This window comes from Festucalex cinctus, chromosome 9 (genome assembly GCF_051991245.1).
Source record: "Festucalex cinctus isolate MCC-2025b chromosome 9, RoL_Fcin_1.0, whole genome shotgun sequence".
NCBI lineage: Eukaryota > Metazoa > Chordata > Actinopteri > Syngnathiformes > Syngnathidae > Festucalex > Festucalex cinctus.
Window position 1 is genome coordinate 22,472,385 of NC_135419.1, and position 20,728 is coordinate 22,493,112.

The 20,728-nt window shown below is 37.6% G+C and overlaps 1 protein-coding gene across 3 annotated transcripts in view; it reads right to left on the reverse strand.

Moving 5' to 3' along the window:
• Nucleotides 1-1,183: 1,183 nt before the first annotated feature.
• The window catches only part of pcdh10b (protocadherin 10b), a 30,323-nt gene continuing 10,778 nt past the window's right edge, over nucleotides 1,184-20,728 (reverse strand). For 2 of the 3 annotated variants that reach the window (XM_077532554.1, XM_077532556.1), the window contains 3 exons: nucleotides 8,437-8,568; nucleotides 8,206-8,356; nucleotides 1,184-2,473 (listed from right to left, as the gene is read on the reverse strand). In XM_077532554.1, coding sequence (XP_077388680.1) covers nucleotides 8,238-8,356; nucleotides 8,437-8,568 — 251 coding nt within the window. In that variant the 3' untranslated portion in view covers nucleotides 1,184-2,473; nucleotides 8,206-8,237. Of the gene's footprint in view, nucleotides 2,474-8,205; nucleotides 8,357-8,410; nucleotides 8,569-20,728 lie in introns of all 3 variants that reach the window. The other variant, XM_077532557.1, reaches the window with a different exon arrangement.

Genomic DNA, 20,728 nt, shown 5'->3' on the forward strand with positions numbered 1-20,728 from the left:
TTATTATCATGTTTCGTAAATAATCACCACCGTTCATTTAAAGTCGGATTAAGCGTCTGAAAATCTCACATCATCCACAATGATTGTTTTCTGCTTGAAATAAATGTAGCAAGACCAGAAATATATTTATTTTTATTGTATGGCAAGAATGATAACGAAAATGTCAAAAGGGCTATCGATGCATCCAGCAAGTGACACCATAGAGATTATTTACTTCCTTGTGTTGCGATTTGAATACACCATGCTAACATGAAAAAAATGCAAAAGCCATCTGATTATGATCTTGTGACTTTTTGCAGGGTTGCCATCGGGGATGTGGATGAAAATTAGTCACATTGGGCCTTGTGGTCTTGAACACTAATATGATTGTGGTAACATGCTTTTACTTTTTTTTTTTTTTTTTTTTTTTCCCTCAGGGGTACCTTACTACTAGGGATGTAAAGATATCCAAACATCACGATACGGTATTATCATGATATGAAAGTCACGATACGATAATTATCTCGATACTGTTGGCGATATTTAAAAAAGATCACAATATTGTAAAGAAGAGAGCTCATACTAAAAAAAGAGCAGAATATTGTGCTTTTGTACATAACAGCAATGCATATAAACCACCTACAATCTCTAATAACAATATTGAGGCACTTACTTGCTAATGCAAGCACACATTTATCGCTTCACAAGCAAATTAGGTTCCCCTTCATCTGACAATTAGCATAGATTTTAAACATAGAAGGCCAAAACATCCCTAATGAAAATTAAATTGCACTAATAAAATAGCCACTCGAGGGTGCTAGAACTGCACAAATGGAAATCAACCTGACTTTTTTTTTTTTTTTAACAGATGTGTTCCTTTTAAATATTGTGAACATGACGACGATATTGTGGCAGTTTTAATATCACAATATCACGATATTGACCTTATTGTGACATCCCTATTTACTATTTTTGCTCTTTTCAATCTTCAGCAGTAAAAAAGTTCACATTTTGTGTATCATGAAAATATGAACCTTTTACTGCTGAAAATTGGAAAATTAGCAAAGTATCCCTTTAAATGAATTGTACGTCATAGAAAATTATAGAAAATGACAGCATGGAACCGACACTTCATTTTGTCAGTCAACACACAATTTTAGTCTTACTCTGAGTAACAAGTATGTTAAATAAAAAATAGACAAGATCATTGTTGAATAGTTTTTCAGTTTATTGTTGGCATATTGGTGTTCTTGTGGTTGTGATGTGTGTAGTAAAAACAGAATTGTGTTTAATGGATCCAACTGCATTGTGTAGAAAACATTTAGCATCCTTCTCTTACTTTATAAAATAACCATTCAAGTTTTGATTATAATGACAGAGAATTACCATGAATTTTAATTTAAACTATTACCTCCTTTTTATACACTTGTTTTAATCATATGTAAAAGTGAAAACAAGTTATGAAACATGTCAAAGATGTTTTACATTTGCTAAGGCCATTCAGTCACTCTCTTGTCTCTCTCTGAGATGTACAAGCCTTCAGCAGGGGCACTTAAAAAAAAAAGAAGAAGGTGAATTCGGAACCCAGAAAACAGATAACACGCCTCCATAACAAGTAAATACAGATTTATATATAGTTTTATATTGAGCTTGAAAGTACAGTAAACACTTGTCACACATGATAGAAACTACTTGATGCTTCAAGAACACTGTCCAAGAACCACAAACGTGGTAGTGAAAACCTACATCAAAATTTCTAAATCATGTGTCCTTATTAGTGTCCACACTCAAAGTCAGCTGGTGGAAAACAAACCCAAAGAAATACAAAAAAGAAGAAAGAACGTGATAAAAAAAAAAAAAAAAAAAAAAAAAAAAGATTGTTCTATCTCCAACATTTTCTAACAAAGTTGAAGCCGATTGGAACAGCGACGCCTGACCACAAAAACGGAATAGAAAAATTGAAAACAATGGCATTCCAATTGGAAATGCACAAGGAATCTCCTGTACAAGTTTGGTGTGTGTGAGTCGAGTCGCCTAAAGGGCTCGGCGGCGGCTGCCCTTCTTGCGTCTGCGTCCTCAAAGATACACATCAGCGCTGTAAACAGGCTCACACAAAATGGAAAGAAATACATCAAAGTTCAATTTTCATCTCTCCAACCGTCGCCATCAGTCCGTCCTTTGTTTATTTTCAGTTTCTCAGTCCTGCTGAGACAATGAGGTCCCTCCCAGTAAGGCCATTCATCTACCTGCCTGCAGCCATTCATTCCACTCCCCCCCCCCCCCCTCCTCCACGTCGGGTGGAATTCCCCTGAAGCCTTCTCTCCAGTGGGAGAAAGGGATGGGGGGGTCATTTAGTCTACCATCCTCTTTTTGTGTGCATGTGTGTGTGTATGTTTTTTGGGGAGGATAGTCTTCATTGTTGGGGGATGATTGTGCAAATTCATGCAGTCTCCGGAATGTCGATACGAAAGGAACTAGTAAACCCTTTTCCTCTCTGGAAGAAGCAAAGACAAAACACAAGTTCTGGTTAGATTTGTGCTAGTGTGAGTGTGTGTGTGGGGGGGTTGGGGTGGTGTCTGTAAAGTTAGTCTGAGGAAGATGAGGGGAAAACAAAAAAGAAAGAGAAACGGCCTCATTCACATAAGCCACATGCACAATGGAGAGGCAATAGGATGTCTCACATTCCATGCTCCTCGGTTCAATTCTTGTGAAATGGTTCATGGATAATAAGTGTGCGTGATGTGAATGGTGTTGGCAAGGGGGGGGAGGGGAGAGGGGGGGTGTGTTCTCTTTTAAAGCGGTACTTCACTTATTTAGCCCATTATAGCAATAAAACGTGAATATTTTGTCTATAATTAATTTGATACTTTCACTATTTTTCATGTACAATTAGTACCTTTAAAAACACATTTTGCAACTTGCAGTTGACTAAAACTGACATCACAAGGGCTCAGGTAACCAATCAGAGCTCACCTGTTTTCTAGGTTTGGCCATGTGACATTCACAAGCTGAGCTGTGATTGGTTACCTGAGCCCTTGTGATGTCATTTTCAGTCGACAGCGAGTTGCAAAGTGTGTTTTTAAAGGTACTAATTGTACATAAAAAATAATGAAAATATAAAATTTATTATAGGCAAAATATTAATGTTTGACTGCCAAAAATGGCAAAATAAGTAAAGTATCCTTTTAAGGGTAGAGTGGCTGGTGAATATTGCATGGCCAATTTATTTAGGACGCCAATAAAATAATGTGGCTCAGCTCAAACCAAGTTGAAAAAGTCTCTTTCCCACCCCCTCCCCCCATGTTGTCTGAGTTTCATGATGGTAATCTCCAAGCTCTGGCTATCATCCTGCCCTCTCACCCTCTTACCCCACCCGTGGCCAAAAACCAGGCCCAGGCCTGCATCTCCCTGGACAAAAGAGTCTGTGTATCACTGACTTGATCAGATTAGAGGGATTCGTGCTCTTGTTGTCATCATTCTATCCCTTCCTCCACTCCTCTTCTTGCCTCCCTGCGCCTTCCCCCTCCCCACTCTGCTGTTGCCTCTTAACCACCCACTCTGCCACCACCACACTCATTTGCATAAGGGCTTCCGTGATCTACTTTGAGAGGGGAATGAGTAGCGGTGCTCGTGAGAAATGTGGCGATAAACGGAGCCCTTTGCAGTACACAGTATGCATCAAACAGACATATAAACAATTTAAAAGGTAGAAATGCACATCTAATTTTATGACATGGAGTTGAAGCATGGGACACTTTGCATTAATCTCTCCCGTGTGCTACTTCCTTACAAAAAACTATGGGATTGTTTTTATTTTCAACAAATGGCTGTCTTCTAGCCTTTTGACCTCAGAATAAATTCATGTTAAAGTGTGAGTAGGTGTTGTTCTAACAGTGGTGTTAATGTGTTTTTGTATTAGTGTATTAAAAAAGAAAGATATTATTTGCAGCTTTAGTTAGGGTCATGTTATGGCACAATCACATTCATAAAATTGGGTCATAACATGGATCATAACCTCCTTGCAGTTCCCATAGTTTATGGCAAGCAAAATACAGTAAATCCCACAATTCACGAGGGGTACAGACTGAGCCCTGCCACAAATAGCAAAAACAACAACCTCCCAAAAATGTATAATTATGATTATATGATTAGGGTTAACTGTAAATATAGCACTAACTTCCAACTTTATTCTTAAAAAAAAAAAAAAAAAGTCTTACAGATATTTGATTTCAAAACATGCCACGACAATGGTCTTTGTTGTCAAATCCACTTTTTTCATCTAAGGCAGCTGGCTAAGGTATAAAATCCATCTCAGCAGCACTTAGAAACGGTAATCCATGCCTTTGTTACATCTCGGCTGGATTATTGTAATGCACTTTACTTTGGAATCAGCCAGTCCTCCATCCAGCGTCTCCAGCTTGTCAAAAATGCTGCTGCTTGTCTCCTTACTGGTGCCCGTAAGAGGGAACACATAACCCCTATACTGGCCTCTCTTCACTGGCTGCCCGTGAAACTTAGAATCCACTTTAAGATTCTTCTATTTGTTTTTAATCTCTAAATGGTCTTGCCCCACCTTATCTCGCTGAGCTCTTGCACCCCCACACACCTGCCCGGTGCCTCAGGTCAGCAGACCAGACTCAATTGGAGGTACCGAGGGCTAAGCGGAGGCTTAGAGGAGATCGAGCCTTTACTGTTGCCGGTCCCTCCCTTTGGAACAACCTTCCACTAAATATTAGGCAGTCCCCCTCTTTATCCTCTTTTAAAACATGTCTTAAAACACATCTGTATTCTTTGCTTTTGGCGCTCCTTGAGACTTGTTCTTGGTGTTTTGTGGTGTTTATGAGTTTGATATTTAGTCTACTTATTTATGCATTTATTTATTCTTTATTCACTCGCCTACTTCTTATTAATTTACTGATGTAAAATATCTGTATGTATCACTGAATTATATGGTTCCTGGCAGTGACGTGCAGTGAGCTCTAGGCTTGGGTAGGCAGGCAGTCGTAATTTGAAACATACACACCAATTCCAAATGTGTGTGCCAGCAAGCGAGTGTACAACATATCCTAGGATGACCCTATTTTAATCGAGAAAAAAAAAAAAGAGGACACTTAGGCCTAACTAATATACTTGAAAATGATACTGTTTACTCCAAGATGCTATACATTCAAGCTATTTTAATGCATGCCTCCTCTTTATTGTTAGAAACAAAAACAGACGCAATGTTTTAAGCGCATTTTTTTTGCTCCGCAAACAAATTGGGATGAACGAGGTTTGTGCCCCGTGAGGCAGCTCATCACTTCGCCACTCAGCTAAAGCTCTGGGCCACCGTTGCAGCCGAGGACAATATTCGAACGCTAACTGATGTATGTATGTAAATGTGGATCTGCTCGTCGCCATAAACACGGTACAGTGCACTCTGCCTGCCATTTGCCGCACAATGAAAACCGGACAATTTCATTCATTAAAAAAAACCCGTCCGGACGCCTGGAAAGGATGTAATAAAGTGGACATCTCCCAGTAAAACAGTCTAATTCCTTGCAAAATCAAGCTAGCGATAGCAATGTCAAACATCATGTAAAGTGAAACCATCCATAAAGTCAGTATTTCTTTTTGTAGCATTATTTGTGAAAAGTACGAATAATTCTCTATCCATTACTTTGCTGAAAATCCGGTAGCTAAGGCGTTTCTCCCATCCTTCAAAAGATGACGTTTTTCCTCAAAAGAAAGGCATGAAAATAGTTTTATATTTAGTGGCGTCATCTTACCGGCGTACTGTGCACCAAGTGTGTTTTGAATTCACGAATGCACTGTGGGAACGTATGTTCGCATAGGAATAATACAGCGACGTAAAAAGGCTACGTAGCAATCTGCCTATTTGCGTAAAGGACTTTTTTTTACTGGGAAACTGACTCTGCATGCGCGAACACACATCACTACTCAGAAAGGCTGCTGGAGGCATCGGAGGCGTGTGCCTTCAGCAGGAGAATTTTGCCGCATTTTTGTCTGCAGGCCAGAAGTCGTCATGAGTCCTTTTTAATTGAGCTATGAAAATCGCCAGAGGTTGTCACTTTCAAATCTATATAGGTAGTGTAGGCTATGTAAAATGAAAAAATAATTTAAATCAATAAAAGAAGCCAATTTATTATCGTTTCATTTCAGCCTTGGTCAGGCAGTGCCTACCTTGCCTGCCCTGACCGCACGTCACTGGTTCCTGGATACCTTAAATAAATGCTGAGGGCTCTGAGGTCTGTAGACTCGGCTTGATTAATTAGTGAAACCATGTGGTCAAAGCAAACATGATGAAGCGGCATTTAGCTGTTATGCTGCACGCAAATGGAATACGATAAAATGCTTTTAAATCCAGGTTAAAACGTTGCTTTTTTATCCCCATACCTTTAACATTTTTTCATCTTTTTAAATCTATTTCACAGTACGGTATTTTATCAACTTTTATTTGTTTAAGATGTTTTTAAAGTCTTCTGTTCACGTGAATAGACGGGGGCTCACTGTATGTGCTTATCACCAGCAGCCGTCATACCGTTGAAAAAAAAAAGTCTTTTTTACATAAATGTTTGATGACGGATGAAAAATGGTGGGGAAGGTATGGATTGTGGCTGCAGCATTAATTAAAAGGAAACAAGAAAACATTTTCCCTGCTGTTCTTAACAGCACGCTGTGGTTTAAAATGATAGCGCTGGGAAAGCAGTGGGGTTCTGACAGTTTGATAATTCGAGCTAGCTGTGTCTGCTGATGAGAGAGTGGGGCTCTTCAGTCGCTGCTTGACAAAATTATAATTAAGCATTATCACCAAATTGCAATGATTGAGGCTGTATCTCTTTGTGGCCTTTGAATGACAGTTTAGAATTCTATAGGAAATGTTTCATTTGCCCACCTTTTTTTCCACTTCCCTCAATCATCTAAAGATGTTTTTTTTTTTTTTTCCCCCCCCCTTAGCTGCAGACGACATGTGAATGACAATGAGGTTCTGCAACACTTTTTAAACAGCAATTTTTCCTGTCTGGCTTGCTGACAATAGTGAACGAATACCGCAGCCATTTTCCCCTAAGAGCAGCCTGATAGTACTGTGTGGAGGATGTATTGGAGAGGTGAGGGAGGACGACATCATTACAATGGGAGATAACAGAGATACTTTAGGACAGTGCTTCTCAAATAGTGCCCCGATTCCCGAACCACCACCCCCCACCCCACAGGCTCCATCAAGGGGGGCGCGTTTGACCTCGGGGAACATGTTTTTTTATTTTATTTATTTTTTATTTTTTATGTCCTAGAATAACGTGCAATTGCACCTCCACTACATTAGGGGGCAGTGGCACTCTCATTATTGGCAGAGTGTGCGCAGGGGGCATTCGCTCGGTGGTGTAGGGGTTTTGTTTGCACTGAGCATGCGCGCTTTGCACATAGTAAAAAACAAAAAAAATCAGCACAAATTATTTTATTTCTTTTTGTTTTGCAGGTTAAAGTTTTTTTTTAAATATTGTGCTCCTGAGTTAATGTTGGTGATCAGTTTGAATGCATTATTATTTATTAATTTTATGTAATTTTATTTTTCTATATCATATGGTTTGACATGGTCAGTCAAAAAATGTTTATAGTTTATTTAAAGGGATACTTTACTTAATTAGCCATTTTTGGTAGTCAAACATTAATATTTTGCCTATAATAAATTTGATATTTAAAATTAATTCTAGACAAAATATTAACTTTTTATTGCTATAATGGGCTAAATAAGTGAAGTATCTCTTTAAGGATTTAATTTTATTTTTGAATTTCAGATGCACTTTAAATCTTTTCTGTTACAGTTGATAAAGATATTCTTTGTTGTAAGTCCATTTTTTTGTATTCTCTTATACATTAATAAGGATACAGTGTTATGTAGAGGTGTGCTTATAACAATATTATAGACAAATGATACCATTTATAGTCACTGGGGGTGGGGGGGGGGTGTTTTCTTCTTACTGGGGGGGGCATGACAGAAAATAATTGAGAAGCACTGCTTTAGGAAGAGGGAAGAGTTAGTTAAACACTTTGACAGGAAGCCGGAACATAGGTCAGATCTGAAATTAATTTCACGCTCATTTCCACCAGCCAATTCAGGGAGAGAATTGAATTGGAATTATTCTCTTTTCCCTTAATTGGACAGCCAGATCAGAAAGTAAAGGGCAAGCACTCAGTCCACACACACAAAAAAAATCAGATACTCACTTAAATACGCTGCGGTATAAAGTGAGTTGGAGCTAGGCAGAAATGCTTCCAACTCTTTCCTCTCTAGAGTGCCATGATGGTGGTAGTTGAGGTGATGGTTGAGGTGAAGGTGATGGTGAAGATATTTGTACTGGTGACTGACGGGTGTCTCCTTTCCAAAGGTGGAGAAGGACTTATCGGCCATTTGCTCAGAGCTTTGAAATACCTCTGTGTCTGGAACTGAGTCCATACCCGGCACGTGGAGGTTGCTGCGGTAGTCTGGACCCTGCCGGCCGTCAGTGGGCATGAAGCTCGGCATCCAGCAGCGATCCGAGTGGCCCAGAGCCTTGCACTCCTCTGTGCAGTTAGAGAACAGATCAGCACCTAGAGGGTGTGCGAAAATAGAAGGAATGGGAATAAAAACGTGAGTGTTTAGGAGTATTAAACAAGGAATTACACATATCAAAGCTGGTACTTTCACAAGGTGTGCTGACTCATCATGCTCTTTAATTCTTCACATTAGGGCTTTCTATTTCTCCATCATTGGGATCAAAGCCACCCGCACAATAAATTTGAAACCTTCAGAGACTACACCCACACATTAATTTGAAAAAGAACTGCAGGCACACTGTATGTACTTGATAGTTGCTCAAATAATGAGGCTCAACTGAGTATTTCCTGCTTTTCAATAAATGACTACAACAACATAAAACCCTTATAGGTAAGCGGGAGGAGGTGACGGTGGTCAGACAGCATATAACACTCGTCCTCACACGGCAGAGAGAGGCTTGAATGCTTTTATGTGTGTGTTCAAATAAATTTACATATTTTATTTTCAGGTGTAAAGCTCAAGTGTAAAGTACATTTGGCCAGCCATCCTTTGAGGCTAAAACTATTTTAAGCATCTAGAGATAGAGCGATATGTTTTTTTCGGGGCCGATTCCGATACCAATTATTAGTAGTGAAGGACGCCGATAACCGATATTTGGAGCCGATATTCATTTTCACTAAAAATGGAAAATATTAGCATCAAAATTTGGAAAAAATACAATATCCAGCTCTTATTTATTTATTTATTTATTTATTTATTTTAATGCATATGTTTATTGAGCAACTATTAGGGTTAGTAAAATATTGGGAGGTTTTTTTCTTTTTAATCTTAGTCAATAGACATCTTTTTTAAAAATCTAACAAGTTCTGGGTCTCCTGGGAGCAGTAGCATGTTTTCAAAATTTAAATAAAAACAATCTATCCCTAACGCATTCATTCGTTTTTTTACGCAACACACCCAAGTTTTTAATTAGACCCATAGCCACGTGCTTAACAACGAAAATGCATATTTTCATCACTTTCCGGTAATATTTGGCGAGTGACGTCATTTCCAGAATGGCCACGTCAGCCATTGTACTGCATCGTGGGTGTTGGAAGCCCTTTGAGACTCTTTTCTGATTAAGGGCTATACAAATAAACTTGACATAAAAAGATTTCATTCGGCATTTTGTGAAATCACACTTGCTCTTTAAAGTAAATTGAAAACAAACAAACAGATTTTTACCTATTGTGATTGGGTCCGGAACATAAGGCCTAGATCAGGGGTGTCAAACTCAAATTAGCTCAGGGGCCACATGGAGGAAAATGTATTACTAAGTGGGCCGAATCGGTAAACGAATGGTAGGCCTATATAACTTAAACTTTTTTTTGTGATTTTTGGGCCAGCCCTAAATTACAGCGCTCAAATAATGAGGCTCAACTGAGTATTTCCTGCTTTTCAATAAATGACTACAACAACATAAAACCCTTATAAGTAAGCGGGAGGAGGTGACGGTGGTTTAAAAAATAAAAAATAAAACAAATGCAAATGAAACGCGGCAACACTTTGCCTGTATGAGTTCCAGATGTGTTAAATCTACCTGTTTTGCATATATATAATATATATAGTTCCCAGAATGCATTGTGTGGCACAGTTAATTAAGTTATAAAGATGTTAATCTCTGTCATATGTATTTATGTTACCAGCAATTGAATTTGTGTCGTACTTAACACGTTGATGTTGATCTATGATTTTTTTTTTTTTAAACAAACAATAACTTTAAGTTGTGTGTAAAATAATGACCTCCAGGGCGATTCCGTGTGCACGTTACATTACTCATCTGAGCACTGTTTGTGAAATTACAAATTTATATATTTGATTGTGGCTGGCTGCTTAATTGGTCCAACATTACAATTTTTTTTTACTTTCCAAAGTCATCTTGTGGGCCGGATTAAACCTCTTTGCGGGCCTGATCCGGCCCGCGGGCCGTATGTTTGACACCTCTAGCCTAGATACACCAACCCGACGCCTACTCCCTGTGGCGTCGGCCCATACGTCGGCACGTTGCGTAGAAAAATGATGTAAATGCACACCGCACCGACCCCGACTGTTACATAACCTTCAACTCATGCACGAGAAGTAATATACCATTGGCGGCGGTAGTCATTATGCCTAAAGGCAACCGGAAACCTATTTTCGGGGGCGGGATATAAAAACGTAAACAATGCCTACTGGGTACGTTTACGCTAACGTTGTCCTCCCACGTGAATGAAACCCTCCAGCTTTTTGCACGGTATCGTATAAAAAAGTAAATCCTGCCTGTCATGTTATAGTTTGGCTTTCATACCTTTGTCGGCAAACGTTTTAACAAATAAGGTTTGAACTATTTATTCACATCAAGAGGCGTAGAACAAACTTGACTAGACGGGAAACAAAGAGAGTTGCACAGAGAGACAGAAAGCAATAATCTGGCAAACACACACTTCTCAGACTGCTACTACAGACAGTGAATCGATCTGATTAGTTGTAGCAAGTAAAGGATTAAAGATCGACATCATATAGGTCCTGACATCACATAACATCACATAGTGTTTTTCCAGTTGAAAACATCAGTACAAAACAGACACTTGACCTCACGGTCATGAAGCCAAACTTAACAGGTCATGAACACAAACGTAACCCTGGCGTGACACCGACGTATTCCAACTCGATCCAATGTTACAACAGTAATTTATACACTGATCAGACGGCGCATGCCATCGGCCCAACGCTGTCCGACTCCCGACGTCGGATTAGTGTATCTAGGCCTTTGCGACAAGAATTACAAAACATTGTCTGAAATAAAAAGTTGTATTTACATTTTATTTATTTTCTATATTTATTTGATATTTTCTTCCACTAGAATTTACAAAAACTTCCATTTTCTATGCAACATTTTAAATCATATATATGTATTTTTGAAGTCACATTATTTCTGTTGCATTCACAAGTCAATGACAAATTTAAGCCCAAACAAATACAATGTAGTTCAAACTCATTGCATTTGCTTGTCTGGAGTAAATACTAAAATTGTTTTCATTACTCCATGTTTTTTGGGTCGAGAACCTGTGTTTGCATTTTTTTTTTCTAAAACCTAAATCCTCTTGGTTTGTATTTGTGTCTGAGTCCCTGTTTATGGCAAAATCTGAACTGTACACTTCGAGCTATCTGCAGCTAATCCCCCCCAGAATGCAGTCTGATTAGGCTAAAACCGCTGCTATCCCAGCGTGTGTGCGTACGTGGGTGTGTGTGTGTGTGTGTGTGTGTGTGTGTGTGTGTGTGTGTTGTCTTATGTGTGTCAGTAGCGGTCAGCAAAGGGGGAATTTGCTTTGTTACAAAGCGGATTAATTTGGGTTGCCGTCACTAACAGCTTGGAAAAGTGCCCAGGCTCCTAACAAGAAGGGTTTCTTATTAAATATTAACCAACATGCCATAAATACAACATCACATTACAATTTAATATGGTGCCTAAAACAGGGAGGAAGAAACTAACTGTGTTATTGTGTGTGTGTGTGTGTGTGTGTATTTATTTATATATATATATATATATATATATATATATATATATATATATATATATATATATATATATATATATATATATATATATATATATATAAGGCACTACAGTAGAGGCTGGGGTTACGTTATGCATCCATTAGATGACGCTGCGCTAAAGTGAATGTCAACAAAACAGTCAGATAGGTCAGTCAAACTTTATTAACAGATTACAAACCAGCTCTCTGACAACTCCATTCACTCCCAAAATGAATAAACAGCTGTTTTATTATTTTCTCTGTAGTTAAGTATTAGTATTAGCTAGCGATCCAAGATGGCGGGATCTTCTGCGCATGCGCGTCACCGCTCGTGCAGGGTCACCGATAGCGTCTTGACAGCGAGACCTGTTGCGGCTCAATATTGACCCCATATATAAGGCGCACCGGATTATAAGGTGCATGGTCAGCTTTTAAATTTTTTTTTAAGTCTCTTAGGTGCGCCTTATAGTACAGAAAATACGGTGTATATATATATTTATGCAGTCAAGCCTGAAAATATATATTCATACCCCCGGCTGATTTAAAGTTACATGTATTCAACCAGCAAATTGGGGTTTTGATATGTGGGTGTAAAACGATTCAAGAACGAAAGTGGAACGATTCGGTTCCACACAGTTGGATTATGAATTGATTTGATATGGTACGGCTCAATTTGAGGGTATGATGCAACGACTTCGTTTGTTGTCAACTTCATATTTGAATTAACTGTACTGTAAGCCGGCCATTTCCTTCTAAGATCTCTCCAATAAAAGACTATTCGATGAAATGATGAAACAATTTTTCACTTCAAAATGCTTTTTGTTTGTTACACCCCTAATAAATATATATATATATATATATATATATATATATATATATATATATATATATATATATATATATATATATATACTGTGTTTATTTATAGATAGATAGATAGATAGATAGGTAAAGATCAATCAGCACAGGCAGCAATGTACTATGTTGAGCAAATTTAAAACCAACATCGCATAACTCCATTACGAAAATAGATAGCGCATTCAACTCAAATGGGAGCAGGCTCTGTTTCATTTATACCCGTTTAAAGAAGGGTACCCGTTCACGCAGACGCGTGCGCACACACTCAACTAGATAAAGCCTTCTTGATATTTCTTGACATTTTGGTAAAATTGGAAAAGGCACAGCAGACAGTTTGAAAGGAATCAGGAGGATGAAACCATTCTTACTGCAGAGCTTAAAAATGAATAAAAACTTTTGGGTTATGCCCTTATCTCCGAATTAAATAGTTCTGCAACTATTTTCTCAGGGTTGCAGACAGTCAGAGGGAGCTATGAATCGCCGGCTGCCAACAATAGCATCTATCTTGTGATTCTGCAGGGAATGAGTATGAATTGTGTCAACATGTTTCCCACACAGTACAAGCAGAGGGGGCAATGCGCAGTCGGCAGGAAGACGGGAGCTTGCTGACCCTCATTTCTTCTCATATTTCTATCTCATCTTAGCATTCCACATGGGGGCAAAAGCAAAGCCCCGATAATAACCTTCATTTGGTAATTGGTATGCAGAGGTCGGAAAAATGAATTACTGATCAGTGAGCTGCTACCGCAGCGATAAACGTGAACCGCAGCACTAAAGAGGAATTCGCATTGGCAGCAAGGAGAGATGGGAGTCAAGTTAGGGAGGAAAGTGTTGGCGCTTGTAAAAAGTAGATAAGCGCCTTGACTCAATTTCACCAAGTGCGTGACATTGACAGCATTGATGTACTTTATCCATATAGCGGGAATGGAAGGTGGCTCACCAAGAGGGAGACCCGTGTCCCTTCAATGGTTTTATGGGCTCCAACAGATAATGAGGAGCTCTTTACTTGCATGGTGGACTGCATTGACCCATAACTCAGGAGATCAATGTCAGTATTTATAAACAAACATATACTGTTGAAATCAGATTCAAATTACTGTATTAGTAGTAGGGATGTAACGATATCCAAACATCACGATACGATATTATCACGATACGAAGGTCATGATACGAAACTATCACGATATTGTGGGGAGGTTGGCGATAGAAAAGAAGGTCTCAATATTGTAAAAAAAAAAAAAAAAAAGAGCTCAGACAAACAAACAAAAAAACCCACACAATATTGTTTTTGTACATTACAGCAATGAAAAATATAAAAATATTATATATATATATATATATATATATATATATATATATATATATATATATATATATATATATATATATATATATATATATATATATATATATATATACATACATAAAACATTTATAAATACAATACAGTCAAACCTCGGTTTTTGAACATAATCTGTTCCAGAAGGCTGTTCCAAAAGCGAATTGTTCGAAATCCGAAACAATTTTTCCCATTATAATTAATGTAAATAATTTTAATCCGTTCCAAGTCTAAAAAAATCTTTTTCCAAGTTTGTTTTTTTTTTTTTACTATTTTACACCATAAACTGCACTGTATACTGTTTACCATAAATAGAAAAGGGTAGAAATAGACACTGTTTTATTTTAATAGAAGATATCCGATATAAAATGATGAAAAAAAACAAAAAACAAAATGCACTTGCTTTCTTTGGACCCATGATTAGGGGCTAATACACGATGCAAAACTAAAAAAATAAATAAATAAAAAATAAAAGTCAGATTTGCGTAAATAACAATGAACAGGTCAGCTCCGAACGAACTTTGAACACGAATGTGCTACGGAGGAAGCACCCTGGGCATTCGAGTTAGCTCGGCTCCCGAGTGAGTCGCGTTCAGGTACGCTCGGCTTTTTCTCCCGAGTGAGTCGCGTTCAGGTACGCTCGGCTTTTTTCAGTTCGGTCGAGAGTCGATTTTTTGGAAGACATAAAATTCTCGAATTTTCTGGTCGAAAACCGATTTGGTCGAGAACAGAAGCGTTCGAAAACCGAGGTTTGACTGTATATATAGTGAGGCACTAATACAAGCATTACAATAAATTGATACATTTTTATTATTAACAAAATTAATAAATTAATGAATAACTTAATAAAAAAAATGAATTAAATTAAATAAGTAATTAATACATACAATAAATTGAGTTCTCCACATATTGACTCACAAGTATATTATGTTGCACTTTATCTGACCATTATCGTGGACTTTAAATATAGAAGGGCCAAAACCTGCCTTGTGAAAATTAAACTGCACTAAAAAAAAAACAAACAAAAAAAAAACAAAAAAAATAAAAAATAGCCACCAGAGGGTGCTACAACTGCACAAATCGAAACCAACCCGACTTTTTTAACAGATGTGCTGCTTTTAATATCGTGACATGGCGACGACGATATATTGTCGCGGTTTTAATATCGTGATATCACGATATTGCCGTTATCATTACATCCCTAACTAGTAATCACATACAACTCAAATTTATTATAATCCCCCCCCCCACAAAAAAAAATAAAATAATTATTACATTTGTAGAGTATATTCTGTTTGTTTTTTTCTATGCTGAGTATGTTGAGATGGTTACAAAGAAAATTTAGCAGGAGTTGCTGAAAGTATAATTGCATGCTGTTGTATTGCGAAGACCCCACTTATTCGTGCAGAGACCATCCAACATCCAACAAGGAATACTTTCAAGTGGACTTCTGGATTCTATTTCAGTATGGTTTGGGGGGTAAATGAGTGCTTATCTGGCAACCCACGCAACGTTTAATGACGTCACGCAACGTGACGCAAAAAAATCCCCATCCAACTTAGCGAAGCTTGGCCCGCCCCACACTACTGTCTAAACTAGCACGTAGCAATCAACATGTCCTCCTCACCAGTGTGGTGTTTTTTCTCCATGGCAGAAGATGAAAACATTTTCAGAAAGGATTCTAAGAAGGGGAAAGACGACTTTTGCTCACCTGAAATCCGTCATCATGTCAAAGCCGTTTTGAACAAACAGGCAGAGCTGCATCAGCTAATGTTGCTAGGCTAACGGCGCTAACCTAACAAGGCAGCAACAACAAATCTAAAGCCATTAACGCCAAAGTTATGGCATTCATAGCGCTAGACCAGCAGCCGTTTTTTTGTAGCTGACCCGTTTTTTTGTTTTTTTTTGTTTTTACAAGAACCGACTAACACTACACGTAAGTCTCACCAGAGTTCGGGATGGGGGTTTTCAAGAATGCGTATCATATGTTGTTTTATTTTTAACTTTAAAATTTTCAGAGAAATCTCTACTATGCCCAGTGCAGTCAAAGCATTAATACTGTAGCGTTTGTGAAATGATCAAGCCAAGCAGTGAACTATTTAATGCCAGTTACTGTCGGCTGTAACCAAGCCACATCACAACACGCTAATGTGAGCAGCTTATTTATTTGTTTATTTATTATTATTTTCAAGTCTGTGTTAACTTCACGGTCAGTCCAAACCACGGGAAACAACATAACCACACACGCACCCACAAGGGTTGCTGCAATATCAGTTTTGTCTATTTGCTTGATTTCAATTTTTTTTTTTAAGTTAGGTTGACAAATGTCAATGCATATAATTTTACCAAACGTTCACCTACCTAACTAACTAACTAACTTAGGGTTGAATAAATGCATTCCCATTACTTAATGCATACATACATGAATGTTTTGTTGTTCCAGATAAACAAGTTGTAGTTCTGTATTAATTTAAAAAATAACTTTTTAGTTTGTGTAATTATCTGTTAGCCATTTCAAATACAAAATGAATACACATTTGAAAGAAACACATTTGTTTGCTGTGATAATCAGAGCTACTAAAACATCAGTTTTTCCATTCCTGGATGCACAAATTGCAGATTATATGAAGGCAAAGTTATCGGTATCGGTATCGACCATGCAAAGCAGGAAATTATCAGTTATCGGCACATTATTTTATTTTATTGTTTACCCTATTGTGTAATACTTTAATGCACAGTATTTTATTTTAATGCTTTAAAGCCACATGCCAATTGTTCTGTTTGAGCACACAGTATCGTTGTTTGTTCACTTCTCATAAAGGAGTGTATGTTGAAGTACATGGGATTTATTATTTATTTTCTATTTTTACCGTGGTATCGAAATGGCATCGAGAATCGTGTAATTTCAATGGTATCGGCATCGACTACTAAATTTCTGGTATATTGACATCCCTACTAGGGATGTCACGATATCCAAACATCACAATACGATATTATCACGATATGTAGGTCACGATACAATAATTATCACGATATTGTGGGGAGGTATTTAAAAAAGGTCACAATATTGTACAAAAAAAAAAAAAAAAAGCTCATACCAAAAAAAAGCACAATATTGTGCTTTTGTACATAACAGCAATGCATATAAACCATCTACAATCTCTAATAACAATATTGAGGATTTTACTTGCTAATGCAAGCACACATTGATCGCTTCAGAAGCAAATTAGGTTCCCCTTCATCTGACAATTAGCATATATTTTAAACATAGAAGGCCAAAACACCCTAATAAAAATTAAATTGGACGAATAAACTAGCCACTAAAGGGTAAATCATCCTGACTTTTTTTTAACAGATGTGTTCCTTTTAAATATTGTGAACATGACGATGACGATATTGTGGCAGAGTAGTAGTGCTTAAATGATGATCTTTTCTTACGAAGAATGTAATGCTTTACAGCTGAAAGAAAAGACCAAATTAATCTTCTATGGAGGACTTTTTGATCGTATCAAGAGTCTGAAATTTGTCTACAAAATACAAAATGAATACACATTTGAAAGAAACACATTTGTTTGCTGTGATAATCAGAGCTACTAAAACATCAGTTTTTCCATTCCTGGATGCACAAATTGCAGATTATATGAAGGCAAAGTTATCGGTATCGGTATCGACCATGCAAAGCAGGAAATTATCAGTTATCGGCACATTATTTTATTTTATTGTTTACCCTATTGTGTAATACTTTAATGCACAGTATTTTATTTTAATGCTTTAAAGCCACATGCCAATTGTTCTGTTTGAGCACACAGTATCGTTGTTTGTTCACTTCTCATAAAGGAGTGTATGTTGAAGTACATGGGATTTATTATTTATTTTCTATTTTTACCGTGGTATCGAAATGGCATCGAGAATCGTGTAATTTCAATGGTATCGGCATCGACTACTAAATTTCTGGTATATTGACATCCCTACTAGGGATGTCACGATATCCAAACATCACAATACGATATTATCACGATATGTAGGTCACGATACAATAATTATCACGATATTGTGGGGAGGTATTTAAAAAAGGTCACAATATTGTACAAAAAAAAAAAAAAAAAGCTCATACCAAAAAAAAGCACAATATTGTGCTTTTGTACATAACAGCAATGCATATAAACCATCTACAATCTCTAATAACAATATTGAGGATTTTACTTGCTAATGCAAGCACACATTGATCGCTTCAGAAGCAAATTAGGTTCCCCTTCATCTGACAATTAGCATATATTTTAAACATAGAAGGCCAAAACACCCTAATAAAAATTAAATTGGACGAATAAACTAGCCACTAAAGGGTAAATCATCCTGACTTTTTTTTAACAGATGTGTTCCTTTTAAATATTGTGAACATGACGATGACGATATTGTGGCAGAGTAGTAGTGCTTAAATGATGATCTTTTCTTACGAAGAATGTAATGCTTTACAGCTGAAAGAAAAGACCAAATTAATCTTCTATGGAGGACTTTTTGATCGTATCAAGAGTCTGAAATTTGTCTCTTTCGACTCATAATCTTTGATCAGAGAAGTACTGACTTGCAAGAGACTGCCATACTTAGCCTATTCATTCAGGGTCTTGTACTCATATACATGTTTACAAACATGTAGTGGGGAGCGCCTCTTTTGTTAAACAGAAGGGGCTGGCATTTAAAAATGCTAATGCACAGGAAACAGGATGCGTCCAGCTACAAGCAGCAGCTGCTGCTGCTTAAATTAAACATAAATGGCATGGGTTTAAGAGAGAGAGAGAGAGAGAGAGAGAGAGAGAGAGAGAGAGAGAGAGAGAGAGAGAAAGCCTGATCTGTGAACTTCCTTCAGCAAAGTCTTGTGGCAGCTCTTTCTGCCACTGAGGTGTATGAAAACCATTTTGACATTGTGCGATGACGGTGTAAATGGCAAGAAAGCCGAAACTTCGGCACAGGAGCTTCCGCAACCAAAGAAAGCCCACCGCTGAATGAAGACATAAAACAGCATTCATAACTCATTGCGGCCTTTTGCACAAATCGATAGAAATGGTCTCCTTTAGGAAAGTAAGATTAGAAAAAAAGATAGAGCGTATTGGTAGCCACTGAGTGCATTTGGAGGGCAAAGCTACAATGACCACATTGCTTACTTAATGAAGGAATGAAGCAACTGTTTTGTTTGAAAAGGCTCAATACTCGCCGCGTTTGACACAGCCTCATTAAAAGGCACGTCACATCCAGTCGAGTGGTCTCGAGCAGCAAGTGATTGAGCTCACAGGGAGCGGGCTCATCATTAACTTTGCTGCGTGATTTACAAACTCCGACATGAAATCAACATGCCTCCAGGAAAAAGAAAGAGAGCCGTACACCTAATGTCATACAATCATAAATTGGATCGGGAAAAAAATAGCACGCCGTCCAGAAAAATAAAATGCTTGAAATCATCCATGTGCTTCATTATCTTAATGTGCGCCAACATGAACTCATTTGCTCTCAATAACGTGTAAATACTTTTTTTTTATGTTTTAAGTGTCCCAAAGACGTATGTATACGTTTTTTGTTTGTTTTTGTTTGTTTTTTTATGCTAGAGCAAACTTTGATGCAGCCTCTCAACTGCAGAGAACGGTTGCAGAAATGGTAATTATTACACAAACGGCCAGCAGGTGGCAGCAGAGCAAAGGAGATCAACCAGGGCCATGTTGAAAAAAATCTCAATTACTCACAATTTGAAATAGATTTGTGAAAACTGCTGAAACTTAGTGCTCTTCTAATGCTAATTGCTGCAAAACGGAAACAGATAGAAACATATTTTTTTTTCCTGATGAAAGAAGAGACTTTAATCTTTCTTTTGATAGGTTCCATGCTTTTATAGCAATTGAACACAATATTCTGTGGGCCTTGAAAAATCAGTCAAAATCCATTAAAACAGCCGGGAGCGAATGGGATTGTTTCTGTGAAAATGGCTGGGAGACAAAGAGTTAATTGTGTTCTTCCTGTCACATGACTCACCTCCCCACAAAAAAAAATGCATTTGCAGAATGTTAAAAACAAACAAACAAACAAACAAACAGATAGTAATAAAACATGCTAACGGAAATATTGTCATTGTCAAGTTTACGATATGACATTTTTTTTTTTTTTACTATTGCATAACAACTAAAAACAAAAGAGTTACATAATTATCAACAACTTACACCAGTGGTGTCCAAACTACGGCCCGCCGTCCATTTTTCAGTGGCCCGCGACATATGCTAAAAATGGCGTTTGACTCAGTGCAAATAAAATAAACAAAACAAAAATGTTTGGAGATAGTCAAAGTAAGAAGGGAGGGTATCGAAAAAACAGCTGCCATAAACGTTAAATGATGTCATTTTTTATTAGATTTTTTTTTAACTATAAATGGCAGTGCAACGCCCGCGTGGGTCTTCTCCGGGTACTCCGGTCTCCTCCCAC